The sequence below is a fragment of the Theobroma cacao genome, chromosome 9 (genome assembly GCF_000208745.1).
Source record: "Theobroma cacao cultivar B97-61/B2 chromosome 9, Criollo_cocoa_genome_V2, whole genome shotgun sequence".
Lineage (NCBI taxonomy): Eukaryota > Viridiplantae > Streptophyta > Magnoliopsida > Malvales > Malvaceae > Theobroma > Theobroma cacao.
In genome coordinates, this window is record NC_030858.1 from 34,635,791 (window position 1) to 34,649,805 (window position 14,015).

Sequence of the window (14,015 nt, forward strand, 5' to 3'; positions counted from 1 at the left end):
GGATTAAGAGGATTAGTTTTGTTTTTTTAGCTGTATAAAAAAGAGAGAGTTTAGTTAGCCGTTAAAATATAACAAACATAATCTTAGTCAAGGCAACATCAAATGAACCCCTGTGTTTTTATGACATCATCCCTATTATCTCGGAAGAAACTAAACTAAACCAAACCAAACCCCACGACATGAAAAATTTAAGAAGAAAGAAAAAACGCGGTTTTAGCTCACTCCCCCATCCACTACAGTCTCTCTTTCTTTTGTCATCTTTTCTACTCTTTTTTCGTTTTTCTCACTTCACTTCACTTGCCCCAATAAGAACCCAGTTCTCTCACTCACTCTCACACTTCCCTCCCCCTCTCTTCTTTTCTCTTCCCTTTTCTACTAGTACTAAACTAAGTTCATTTCTTCCTTTTTCTTTCTGAAAAACAAGAGAAACTTCCCTTCTTTCTCTCCCTAAAAAGCTCCTTGCAAAGCCCTAACAAAACCACTACTGTTTGAGCTTTTTTCTTTCTCCCTTGAAAACCCAGATCTGTAATCGTCATATACAAGCTTAAAAGCTATGACCCAGTAAGGGATTGTGTAGCTTTTTTTATAATGTCGAGTTCTGACCCGAAAACCCGACCGAAACCGGGACCATGGCCACCAGCTCCCGATGCAGCTCCCGTTCCGCCGACTTCTTGGGCTAAGCGAACTGGGTTTAGGCCCAAATTCTCCGGAGAAACGAATGCGAGTGAGTCGGGACAAATAGCTTTGCCTCCAAGGGCTAGAGAGAATGAGAACCAGCCTGATATCGAAGCGGGTCGGGTTCGACCCGCGCCACCTGTGGCGAATGGGGAGCAGCCGGTGAGTGAGAAGGGTCCCGTGGAGAAAGATCAGACGGTGAAGAAGAGGAGGGAGGCTGATGGGGCGAATAAAGGGGGCTCCGGTGCCGGTGCTAATGGCCATACGGGTACGAATGGGGCTGCGGAAACAGGGGCCTCGTCGCAGCCGCAGCAGCCGACTAGGAGGCCCTTGAGAAATGAGGAAGTGGTGGATGTGTTGCCACAGAATGTAGATGATCAAGGATTTGTAGGAAGGCATTCACATATGAAATATGAGCTTAGAGATACTCCTGGTCTTGGTAAGTTTATAAAATAAGAAAAAAAAGAGGTTTAGTTTTCCTTAAAAAACGTCTAATTTGTTTTTTTTTTTTAATGTTTCAAAGCTGAGGTGAAATTGAAAAGAAAAGAAGATTTTTTTTTATGGCTTTAGTGAAATGGGGTAGTTGTAATTCTTTTTAGAAGTGTGGCTTGTTTGTTCGTGTTTGTCACATTATTTGAAAGTGAAAGATAGATTTTTTAATTGTTTAATTGGTCTTTGTAGTTTAGCTTGTATAGAAGCCGTTTTGATACTGTGAGATATTATCTGAATTGACAACTGAAAGCTTAATTGTTTAATTTTTGGAGTATTACTTGTTTAGTAAATTTTCTTCCTATTTTAGGTGAAAGCTGTGTGCTTTCATTGGTTATAGGGATAGGCTTATTTCCATGGTTTATTAGTTGCTTTCTTTTCTATCTTATTTCGTATTTAGTTGTGAGCAATGTGCTCTTTGCTTAATTTTATTGATAAATTATTGATAATTTAAGATCTGTTGTTGCTTGTAAATTGGTGATAGTAAGACTTGTGACGGAGCCAAAAAGAAATCATGCTATGTATTTATGTTCATTGGAAATAGGTAAGAATATTTGATGATTGGCTTGTATATTGATGACAATTAGATGCTATTGGAACTTTAAAAGAATGTGATTTGTGGTTATCTGGGAATAAGTATTTTTTGACAGCTTCTATTGTTTTGCCAGTTCCCATTGGTCTTTATGGGTTCCAGCATTTTCTTTCGATGTTGGGTTCATTGATTCTTATTCCACTCGTTATAGTTCCTCCAATGGGTGGCACTTATGTGAGTGATTAAACTATGCTTTATTTTAATTCGAAGTGCATATATTTAGAAATGTAGACTGTGGATGGCTTGATCTGATTGGCTTTAGTGGGTGTAGGAGGATACTGCAAATGTGGTGTCAACAGTGCTCTTTGTGTCAGGAGTGACCACGCTATTGCATTCATTCTTCGGGTCACGGTTGCCTCTGATACAAGGTCCATCATTTGTTTTCCTAGCTCCTGCATTGGCGATAATTAACTCTCCGGAGTTTCAAGGCCTAAATGGAAATGTATGTTTCTATTCTCTGGTTATAGTTAGTTCAGTAAACATGTTTTGCATTTATCCATTGATAAATTATTTCACTTGCCTGCAGATGCACAAATTATAAATTATTTGACAAATAGATATGTTATTTCATATATTAAATTGTTGTTTGATCAGGATTTTAGAACTATTTGATAGTGTGATGGGAAGTAAGATTAGAATTTGAAATTTTGGGGTTAAATAATGTATTGCGATGGGAAGTAGGATTAGAGTTTGTAACTTTAGGGTTAGATAGTATCCTAACAAAGCAATGGTTAAGGATTGTAATTGCTGAAATTTAATGCTGTATGTGGATGATTTATGGTGAAAATTGATGAAAAAACATGTAGAGGGTTTAATATTTCAATGTTTCAAAAGCAGAGTTTGATTTGTTCTATGATAGAGATGTAGTTCTTAGGTTTTGAGGTTTTCTACTTTGCGGGCAATTGAGACCCGACAATTCATGTTTTTGTGTCTTAACTGCATTGTGTAAACATAAGGTATTAATAGTTATAATGGGTAAACATGAACATGACACGATTAATTAACTGTGTCAAGATCTTAAATACATACATAGGTATGTTTATTAAACATGTAACACGACACGGTGCAACATGACTAACACATTTATTAAATGGGTAGAGTTAAATTTTATACAGCATGATTCGATTTATTTACACTATTAATACGAATAAAATTGGTGCTATTTGTAACTTATTTGCACGATTAACACAATTGATATGATTAACTTGATTAATGTTATTAAATTAAGATATATGCTATTAAAATATAATTCTATTATTCAAATTTATAATAAAAAATTATAAATATCATAATATTTATCAAATATAATTTTTTTTGGAAAGGCAAATATAATCAAATTTAATATCAATAAATCTTAATCATCAGAAAAATATTAGTATTTATGTAGGTCAATAAATGGGTCTTAACTTTGTACTAAACCTGTCTCCTGATTCGTGAACACAATTAAGTAAATGGGTAATAAATGGGTTACGAGTTATACGAGTACTCAATAACACAATTAATTAAATGTGTCTTAGACAAGTCTTAAACGGTTAAGTGGATTTGACATGGTTAAGATAAGATTTTTTTGTGTTTTAACCATGTCGACATGATAAATACACGAAACATGATTACTCTAAATCCAAACTTGCTTAAATCCGTGTCATGTTGTTGCATTGTAAACAAAATTGCCAAGCCTAAAGTCCGTAGCAATTGGGAAAGAAGAAGAAATAGAACAATTAGAGGGAAGGATATCACTTCAGGCATTGGTGTTTTAATAACCAAAACAGCAAGTCATATAAAATAACACATAGTTTGGAAATTTATAGAAACTATTATGATATTCTTTACTGAATAGGATTAGGATTCCAAATAGGAATTGAACAAGTAAAACACATGACAACAAGCTGCAAATTACAAATTTGTCCTGGATATGAAAACACTTGTGAATTGCTAAAATTACTTAAAGAAGTTGTTTCTTCACTATAGCATCAACATGGCACTGGCAAATTGATGCAATTTAAGTAGTCGATCTAGTTTCATATAATTCTTTTGTTTTATCTCTGTGTAAAGGTTGAAATTGTTGCTTCTCTAGTGTCATCATTATTTAGGACAAGATGAACAATTGGTTGTCAAACTCTATGAAGAAACGAGTAATGTTGGGCACAGACTGGTACTCAATAACTTGGTGATCTAATTTATTTGCCTCGGTTGTTATTTATACTTCTTGGAACCAAAGAATCTTTTGTTTTTGAAAAGCCACAACTTTTTTCAAAGATTCATGTCCACATTAGGTCTGTTTTGAGTTGTGACTTGTTAGTATATATTCAAACAACAGGCAAGAAATTATGAGATCATTGAACTATGTAAGAAATGGATTAGGAGGATGATTTTAGGGATCTAAAATTTAGTTATTGTAATATCTTGATGAGTTTTGCAAGAAGACGTAATGGAAGACCACAGCTTACTATTTGGAAATCTTTAGTTAGAAATCTTAATCTGACTGCTGTCTTTTATCTCTTTCTTCTTCTTTTTTGTTTTGATAAGGTAGTTAGTCCAGTGGTACTTTTCTTTTCACCTCAACTTGAATCTTGTACCATATCTGTATTTCCTTTTTTGATATTAAAAGTTCATTTTATGTGATGGCAATTTTGAGTTTGCTGAACATCTACTGTTTTGATTTTTTAACATTACATTTGGGAAATCATTTCAACTTGGCAGAACTTCAAGCATATTATGAAGGAGTTGCAGGGAGCCATTATCATAGCTTCAGCTTTTCAAACAATACTTGGATATAGTGGACTAATGTCATTGTTTTTGAGGTATGTTTCATTACTAGTTTGATTATTCATTAGTATGTTTCATTTACTGGTCTCCAAAGTCTAAAATTAACTACTAAATCAATATCATTCCTTTTACTGGTCAGACTTAGTCAATATTGGGAACATGAGTAGATTGGTTAGAGTTAAGTTGCTTTAATTGTTGTATCATGAATTATATAATTAGATAAACCTAGTTAAGAAGTCAAGCAAATCATTATTCTAACCATTAGTCTCATCTCTATATTAATGTTGCTTTGAGTTTATATAAATAGGTTTGGCATCTATTCAGCATTACTGATAACTCTTACTTGTCACCCAATTGCCCATTTTTCTGACATGGTAGCTATGACTGACCATGGATGTGATAATATCGACTGTGAAGAAATCTTTAAAAAGAATTGTTGATATTGAAAGGTAATTGGATGTATAATGCCTCTTCATATTGCCATTCATCCATTGAGGTTTTAAAATTTTATCGGTTGAGTAGATGCAAAGCTGATGAGTTTGATATGGTTTTGCAACATAGATCATAAATGTGTATCTGTGTGTGTGTGTCTAATGCATATATATATATATATATGCATGCATCTTTCTTATGTCTTTAGAGCGCAGGAGAACCTCAAAAAAGAAACTGTGTGATGTTTTAATCATTTCAATTCTTTAGGGCATCTTGTATATGTAAGCATAGGGCATAAGTTAATTACTGTATTCAAGTTAGGATTTGAGTTAGTTACTTGGCTTGATCAAAGTAGTGTATCTGGTGGATGTTCTTCTGGACTGCTTAAGTTAACTTAGGTTTTTTCTTGCACCTAACCTGTAAGTTGTATGGTCTACATATGGGTTAGAAATGGTGCTTCATTCTATTTGTATATGTTTTAGGGTGCTTAGTGACTGCCATATGGTTGTATTGGTATAGTTGAGGAGTCAAATACCTGATATTGATTAGGTGACTCTTTTTTTGTTACCATTTCATGGTGTCAAATACATGCTGTTGAGGCCAAGCTCATTTTTCCTAGGGCGGTATGTTGGTAATATGGTTGAGGAGTCAATGATCCAAGATCAATTGGGTGGCTTGTCTTTTTCTCTGGCCATGAAATTGGAAGTGCACTAGGCCATTTGTGTTGTGAAATACCATGATGATATAACTTAATTTGCAAGTTGCTTAAGGTCCCAAGCTGCCAATAATTGCTCAAAATATAACATGCTTGTGCACATTCCAAACCCATCCCATTTATTTAACATTCATATTATAGACCTAAGTCTAGCACATTTACAATTATGTTAAACATGTGCAGTAGGTTTAACTTGTTTGTTTTAATTATATTCTTTTTTTGTTTTATCTTTAATAAATCTCAAATATCAACTAAAAATTTGATATAATGAGGTCTTACTATCAAATTTTACATGATGGTAAAGAAACCCTTTAGTATAAGAAAAGCATAAAAACTTGAACTAGGTAAAAATTGTAGATAATATTTATCATTCTTTTCTAATAGGATCTAGATTTTTTTTTTCTTTTTGTATTATTTACAATAAGTCTTTGGGTTTGTACTTGTAAATGGTTGAACTAAAGACCCAATCACCCAAACCTTTAAGAAATTGGGCAGATCCAATTTGGTCCAGAGGTCAAGTCAATAATTGCCACCATAACTTTGTTTCAACCCTCATTTATTCGAAGTAAGGTTTGGACTAAGATTTGATTTGGTTTGGTTTGGCATTGAATTGGTTTTGATTCTGAAATTGAGAGGTTGCCTTCACCAAAGCAGACGTAGTTCACACTCTCAGCAGCCACCTCTATTCAAAGTCATATTCTCTATTGCAACCATGAAGTGCAGGCATCATCTTATGCCTCTTATGAATGGCATTAGAGTTACTATATTAAGCTATGAACAGTGATATGTCAACAGAAAACGTTGTGCAAACCTGATTCCAAAGCTGCTTATAACTTTTTTGCAGAAAATCATATTAGTTATCTGTAAACATCATGTTCAATGCAAAATAAGCTACAAGATGCTTCAACATAATGCAGCTATTTGATCATAACAGACTTAGTTGCACAAAATCCCTTCACTGAATGGTGTGTTTTATACTGAGTTCATTTGTGTTTCTTTTTCAGGTTGATCAATCCAGTGGTTGTTGCACCTACTATTGCTGCTGTTGGACTTTCTTTTTATAGTTATGGTTTCCCACTAGTTGGTACCTGTCTTGAGATTGGCGCTGCGCAGATATTGTTGGTTATTATTTTTTCTCTTGTAAGTTTTTGAAACTCATTTTAAATTTTGCAAGGTTTTATTCCTTTTTCTAATTATTGTTTATCATTTTATTGCTGGCTGAATCCCTAAATTATTAAAATCTAAATTTTTTTTCTTACTCGGTTGTGAGAGAAAACATCTGACTATGTTTCCATTTGTGCAGTATCTTCGTAAGATATCTGTTCTCGGCCATCGCATTTTTCTAATCTATGCAGTAAGTTTTTTCATTACAGAGTTGTGAATTCATTATTGTATATGCTTTTTTAAAGAAAAAAAAAACTTTTTGGTACACAGTTTATAATGTTGTTGCACATATCTTTTGTGACCATTTTCCGGGTTTTTCTGTTAATTGCCAGGTTCCTTTGGGCCTTGGAATCACATGGGCAGCTGCTTTCCTGCTCACTGAAGCAGGAGCTTATAGCTATAAAGGTTGTGATACCAATGTGCCTGCCTCAAATATAATATCTGAGCACTGCAGAAAACATGTTTCCAGGATGAAGCACTGTCGAGTTGATACATCTCATGCATTGAAATCTTCCCCATGGTTTAGGTTTCCTTATCCATTACAATGGGGAACTCCTGTCTTCAACTGGAAAATGGCCCTTGTTATGTGTGTGGTTTCAGTAATAGCCTCAGTGGATTCGGTTAGTTTCCTATTATCTATAACATTGATGCATTTACTGTAGAATCATATTTTCATTGCAATTGGACTCATATCATAGATTCTTTTTCTTCTGAATTTGCATCTTCAATGGTGGTTCATGTTCTCTGTTTTGAGCTAAAATTTGTTACTTTGTTTTGGAAGGCCTTGGAATTTCATGCAAATAAAATGTTAATTTCTTTATTTTCGTACTATTGGGGGTGTGTATAAGCAAAAAGGTTTTGGTTCTGACCTACCAAGAAAGATGGGAATTCTTTTTTAAAAAAAAGAAAAAACTCTTAACCTTGGTGCTTGAAATTGAACATAAAGTCCAAGTGTATGCTAAGGGTATGCTGAATTCTTGTTGAGGTCAATTTGAATGGTATTGTAATTTCTTTAGAGTCAAGGTGGTAAAAGTGAAGGGCAGAAATTTTAAGTTCTGAAATGTTAGAGGAGGGAATAACAAATTGTTGTAGTCGTTTGCAACTGACTGAAATATAAGTCCTTCATAATCCCATTGGAAGGGCTAAAGTAAATTCGTAGGTTCTTGTTTATAAATGTATTATATGCACTGGGTTAGAGTCCTCTTAAGGGTTTGGATTGCCTTAGCTCAATTTATCCGTTTCTTATGCACAGAATCAGATGCATATTGCCACCAAATTCCTATGATATGATCTGCTTATTTTGCAAAATTAGGGGAAGCTTGTGGATGGTTAAATTATCGAATCTAGCATATGCATGCATGCATATCTATTTGCATATATTCATATATGCAGTTCTTGAAGTGCCCTAGGAGTGGAACTGATGCCAAACTTCCTCAGATCTAGGGAGTATAGAACCATAAAATAATTCATGTCTAGCTCGTGTTGCAGTACATTTATTTTTTTTTCTAGATTTTAGGGACACACATGTAGTTTATGTGATTTTAGCCTTTTTTGATCTTCATTTCCATTTTGTTGTATGAACTTTGAAGTGGCTTATGAGATCCTGACTTGACCTTACTTGCTGAATTTCTTAGGTTGGTTCATACCATGCATCATCGTTGCTGGTGGCATCCAGACCTCCAACTCCCGGTGTTGTTAGCAGAGGAATCGGTCTTGAAGGTCTGTCCAGTGTATTAGCTGGTCTCTGGGGTACAGGAACTGGGTCCACAACTCTTACTGAAAATGTGCATACAATTGCCGTGACTAAGATGGGAAGCCGCAGAGCTGTTGAATTGGGTGCATGTGTTTTGATAGTCTTATCCCTTGTAGGTATGTTTTAATCAACTTTAATGTTTGGACTTTGAAGATGGCGCAACGACTAAAACTTGTAATATCCTTGTTAATCTGTCAAAGACATGAGATATGTTAATGTGCCACAGCATGCTAAGTCTAATTTTTGTTTGCAAAGATCAATAATTAAGATAATTCAAGGATGAATCAACTTCTAATGACTACGCAGATGATTCTTTCTGTTTTATTAGTTCATATTCTACTGCATTTTGGCCTTTATTTTTTGTTTATATATATCATTTAGTTTATACTGAAGCTTTTACAAGGTTGAAATAGAATCCATTTTTTTTAACAGAAATCTGTCTTTGGGAGTTTCTTTTAAGAATAGAACTCAAGCATGTAATGATTAGGAGCACTATACCTAGGAATGTTTCTGTCAGTGCATTTGCAAAGTACTTTCTTGTTTCACAAGATCATAAATGATAAGATTGGTGTTCCTTTGTATAACATGATGGTGGCATTAAGCCAACAATATGATAAAAAAAGTTACTGCACTGGGATAAGTGCTGCTCACCATTAAGTATTACATTTTGTTTTTTCTGTTTGAAGTATTACTGGGACATTGTAAGTCTGATGTTTAATATAATTGAGTGATTTTGATTTTGTTGTAGTGTCTTAAAGTTAAATGTGCTTTTCATGTTTATATGTTGAGCACTGATGTGTTCTTTCATCCTTACGTATTTATCTATAACAAAGTTTGCACCATGGTCTTGGTCTTGACATTTGATTTTGAGACATTTAGGCCTTTGTTGAATGAGGAGGGAAAAAAATCAGGGTCTAAAGGTGGTCTGGCTTTGTAATCTCGGTGGATAATTTGCTCCCAAAAAAAGGGCAGAAAGGAGAAGGAAATCATTTTCATCCGATAGGTGAAACTTGAACAAGTCTTTGGCCAATAAGGCCTAGGCTGATATGACTTTCTTGGTTTAGTTGAAATTTGGAGTTCTATATACAGAAGTCCATGGCTGAGGAATTTAGGACTTAGGGCACTGTCTATGTTTTATCTCACTAATTAACTACACCCAATTTAGTCATAGATATTATTAATAAATTTCATTGTATTGTCTTTTAAATTTACACTGACTTAATTTGTCTTATTACGATGCATCTATTGAAAAAGAAATGTTTTTGATAGATGGAATGGTGCAAAGTTGAAGCTCCTTTTTCTTTGTCTAATTGTTTTTCTCACGAATACACCACATTTCTGCCACACACAGGTAAAGTTGGAGGGTTTATTGCTTCAATTCCTGAAGTCATGGTTGCTGCTCTCCTGTGCTTCATGTGGGCAATGCTTGCAGCATTGGGTTTGTCAAATCTACGTTATAGTGAGGCTGGAAGCTCTCGAAATATCATAATAGTTGGATTATCTTTATTTTTCTCGCTCTCAATACCAGCTTACTTTCAGCAATATGGCATCTCTTCGAATTCCAACTTGTCTGTTCCAAGTTATTATCAACCATATATTGTGGCATCTCATGGACCTTTCCACAGTAAATTTGGAGGGGTATGCTCTCGTTAACTTTCATTTAAACTATAAACTCAATATTTCGTGCTTCCTATCTAGTCTTATGCATGTTTGAATGATTGGAGAAAAATGGAAAGGATATAATGAAAACCAATAGATCTTCCATCAGAAGTCCCCCTTTTCTCCTCTCATAGTATTTATAGCTGCATGATCACACGTACATTGCAAAAGCATGGTGGCTGGAAATAAACCTCTTAGATTGATATTACTGATAATCATGCAATTACCTAAGATTAATAGAACATAATTATATCTAGTATGTTGAAACATGGACAATTAAAACTTTATGAGAAATATGATCATGGAGCTATTTTTTATTTGTAAATCCTTTTCAATAAAATCCAAGAAATTCTTGGGCCCTGCCATGCTCCATTAATTTAACTGGATGTCTTGGAATGTTCTAGTTCACAACTAGCTGTCATAACTTATTTTACGAATAAATAAGCATCTGTTTATTAATTGTCTTTTTTGCAGTTAAACTACATAATGAATACATTGCTATCATTACACATGGTAATAGCATTCCTTGTGGCTGTTATATTGGACAACACTGTTCCTGGAAGTAGGCAAGAACGTGGGGTTTACGTCTGGTCTGAATCTGAGGCTGCAAGAAGGGAACCTGCAGTCGTCAAAGACTATGAGTTGCCCTTCCAGGTTGGTCGGGTTTTTAGATGGGTAAAGTGGGTTGGGCTTTGACAATTTTTTTGTAGGTATTTAAGTCATCAGCGCATGGTCTAAGTTCATCAATAGCCATTCTCTGGGGTCACTGCCCTGCATTGCGATTTTAATGAATACCCTTAGGCTCATATTGGTAAATAGCTGCCTGAACTGTTTTTTTCCTCACACGATGGGACTTTTTTGGGGCTATAGGTGCTATAGAGATAAGTTATTTGTGTACATTGAGGATCCAGAAGGATCCAGTGGTGTTGTAATTTTAAATTATAAACATTGTATCTAGATTTTTAGGTCACTGAAAATTGTCGAGAGGTGCATTTCACTTTTGCTTGAGACTTCTTCTAGCTGCTACTATCTTTTTGTATATTTTTTCCCATTATTATTTCATTAGCTTCTTTCAAGAGTGCTGCATTTACTTCCTTCTTCATTGCAGTTTTTATGCTGTGTAGTGCGTTTCTAGTGGTTGATCGTAATGTTTCAGTGAGAGCTATGGTTAAAGAGTCATATCCACTGTGTCAGGGTAATGTGATCTATGACTTAATGCAGCACGGCTCATCACTAAACAAACTTGTTTGGAATAATGAGAATGGTTTAGAGTTTAGACATTCTTCTCTCTTCTGAATGTGTATCAAGGGCAAAAGAGGTAATCTGCTGTTTTTTTTCATGTGATATTCATAAATTGTATGATTTTGCTTTTTTTGAAGTGAACAGAAGAAGCTAGGTTGAAGAGCAAACGGTGGACCTTTTGTAAACTTTGCTTATACATTTGGATTTTTTTTTTCAGAGTTAAAAAGAGGAAATCCATTAAAAGGGGAGGGAAATAGATGTTGTACCCCTGCCCAGGAAACAAAAACTGATACATTTGGATTGCGGAATAGAATAGGTATTTTTAGGTATTTTGTAGAGATAAAACATAAGAGGATTAAAATGAAAATGTTCTTATATAGTTTGGATATAAAAAGGAATAAGGTAAGAATTGTTGTAATGCATGGTTGGTAAAATTGATTTTGAAATAACCAAGGAATACAAGATAAAAAATATAAATATTATTTTTTATTATAATATTAATAATATATTTTTATCTTAGTTTTTAAATATTAACAATTAATAATTTATTTAAAATATTAATATTCTTATTTATAATTTAAATACTATTATAATTCAAATATTAATAATTTTAACTAATTTGCAAATTTAAAATATTATTTTTTATAATATATAATAAAAAACTTAATCTTTTTGTTTTAATTTTTTTATTTTCCTTTCTTCTCCTTTGATCGGCCATCGAAGATGTGGTCGGTGTAATGTCGTGTCGATTTGGCGTTCTTTATGGTCAAATTTAGCCACTAGGGCATTAGATCGATACTCCCCCTGACCAGATCTGATTGTGGAGTGTCAGATCCAGTCATGGGGATCTAAGTCAGATTTCACGCTTCTCGTGACCAGATCTAGTCGTAAATGTTAGATTTGGCATTTTCTCAATTGGATCTAGATGAACAGTTTCAGATCTGATCATAAAACCACCTCCATTGTTGCCTTCGTTGCTGCCACCCCCCTCCGGTGATGGGTGGAAGATTAGAGAGAAAAGGGAAAAGGCAAAAGTCGGAATAAAAGAAGAAGAGGAAGAGCGAGAAAAAATGTTTTTATATAGATAAAGCTGTAATTTTTTAAATTTATAAAAAATATTTTAATCTTATTATTTTTAAAAACTATTCGTCAACCATAGAATAGTAAATATCAAAAGAGTTGGTATTAATTATTTCTTGATTTTAATAAATTTTGGGAATAGAAATTTAAAGAGAAATTGCTATTTCTTAAAATATTTGACATCCAAACAAATAAAAGAAGAAATATTTTTTAGACTTAGGTACATGTCTCTTAAAGTCCAGATTTAGTTGGAAAAGAGCTGTAACTCATCATTCTTGTTTTTTGCCTGCTTTCTTAGAATCCAGTGACAGGGCCAAAAAGTTGTTGTGAGATAATTCATCAACTGCCCATTCTTCTATTATTGGGAAAATGGTTCCAATGGACTGCAGATGCTGACATGTCTAATCTCTGTTTGAAACTATGGGCATTTCCCCTCTTTTAACTCTCATTTTTTATCTTGCACCTTGCTTCTGGAGTTAATCTTTTTACACTTTTTGACTTTCGGAAATGCAATGATTAATGCACCTTTTTCGATCTCAAAGACTTCGAGGGCTTTGCTCCATGTATATTTTACTGCTATTACAATATAATAATGCAGATTATGATGAGTTGAAAGAAATCTTTTGTGATTTCTGAGCGGCTTTGAGTCCAACAAGCCTGCTAGACATCACATCCTCTATCATCATATCAGAGACCAAATTCTCAATGAAGGTCAGCATGAAATGATGTTATAAAGAAACTTTTTGCAGCTGATCCCACCAGAAGCGATGATTCTATGGTATTAATGTTCTTACTCTTGTTATACACCTGCAGAAAGTGAAACTGCTTCTATAATTGGAGGGGTAACCAGAGGAAATTTTGAGGCTCTCTGTTACTGATATAAGATTACTGATCAGTCTGTAGTTTTAAATTGAAGGTTAGGTTTATGTTGTTGTGTAAACTACTGTTGGAGCCAACAGTTGACAAACAATTTTGTGTATAAATCATTTTATTTTCAGCCATAAATATAGCTTCAAATAATTAAAACTTGTTGGGGCCACAATTTTATGCAGCACTTGTCAACTGGGACATGCCACTGCCCTCCTTTTTAAGGGTCAGAATCCTTCAGTTTGAGGACCACTAGGTTCTATTTTGTCACCTTAATTCTCTCTTTAATTGATTGAATTTTCGCTCAAATTGTTGGCCCTTAATTTTAAATAATAAATTAATAAAAAAATAGTTAAGGTGATCAACTAACTGACAACATGCAACACATGCTATCTGCTGCTACTTCACTTAACAATCAAAGTTCAGCCAAACTGGGGCAAAAAAGAACAAAAAGAAAAACTGCCCCACGTCTTGGCACAATACAAGATTCCTTGGATCTTCTATACAAAATTTTCAGCAAATCGAGATTTATTATTATTATTATTCTCATGCACATATTAACTATATTTATCCAGATAGAC

The 14,015-nt window shown here is 34.1% G+C and overlaps 1 protein-coding gene across 1 annotated transcript; it reads left to right on the forward strand.

The window, feature by feature from the left end:
- LOC18590391 (nucleobase-ascorbate transporter 12) lies at nt 211–11,339 on the forward strand. The gene is made up of 10 exons (XM_007015874.2): nt 211–1,114; nt 1,833–1,930; nt 2,028–2,198; nt 4,457–4,557; nt 6,674–6,809; nt 6,973–7,023; nt 7,166–7,453; nt 8,468–8,702; nt 9,938–10,224; nt 10,720–11,339. The coding sequence occupies exons 1-10, from the start codon at nt 589–591 to the stop codon at nt 10,939–10,941; spliced, it is 2,115 nt and encodes a 704-aa protein (XP_007015936.1). The 5' UTR covers nt 211–588; the 3' UTR covers nt 10,942–11,339.

Bases quoted from the DNA above. Each gene is read 5' to 3' on its own strand.
- LOC18590391 (XM_007015874.2), top strand. From the start codon at position 589: ATGTCGAGTTCTGACCCGAAAACCCGACCGAAACCGGGACCATGGCCA. The intron at 6,810-6,972 runs GTAAGTTTTTGA...CCATTTGTGCAG, and splicing joins TGGTTATTATTTTTTCTCTT to TATCTTCGTAAGATATCTGT. The intron at 7,454-8,467 runs GTTAGTTTCCTA...TGAATTTCTTAG, and splicing joins TAATAGCCTCAGTGGATTCG to GTTGGTTCATACCATGCATC.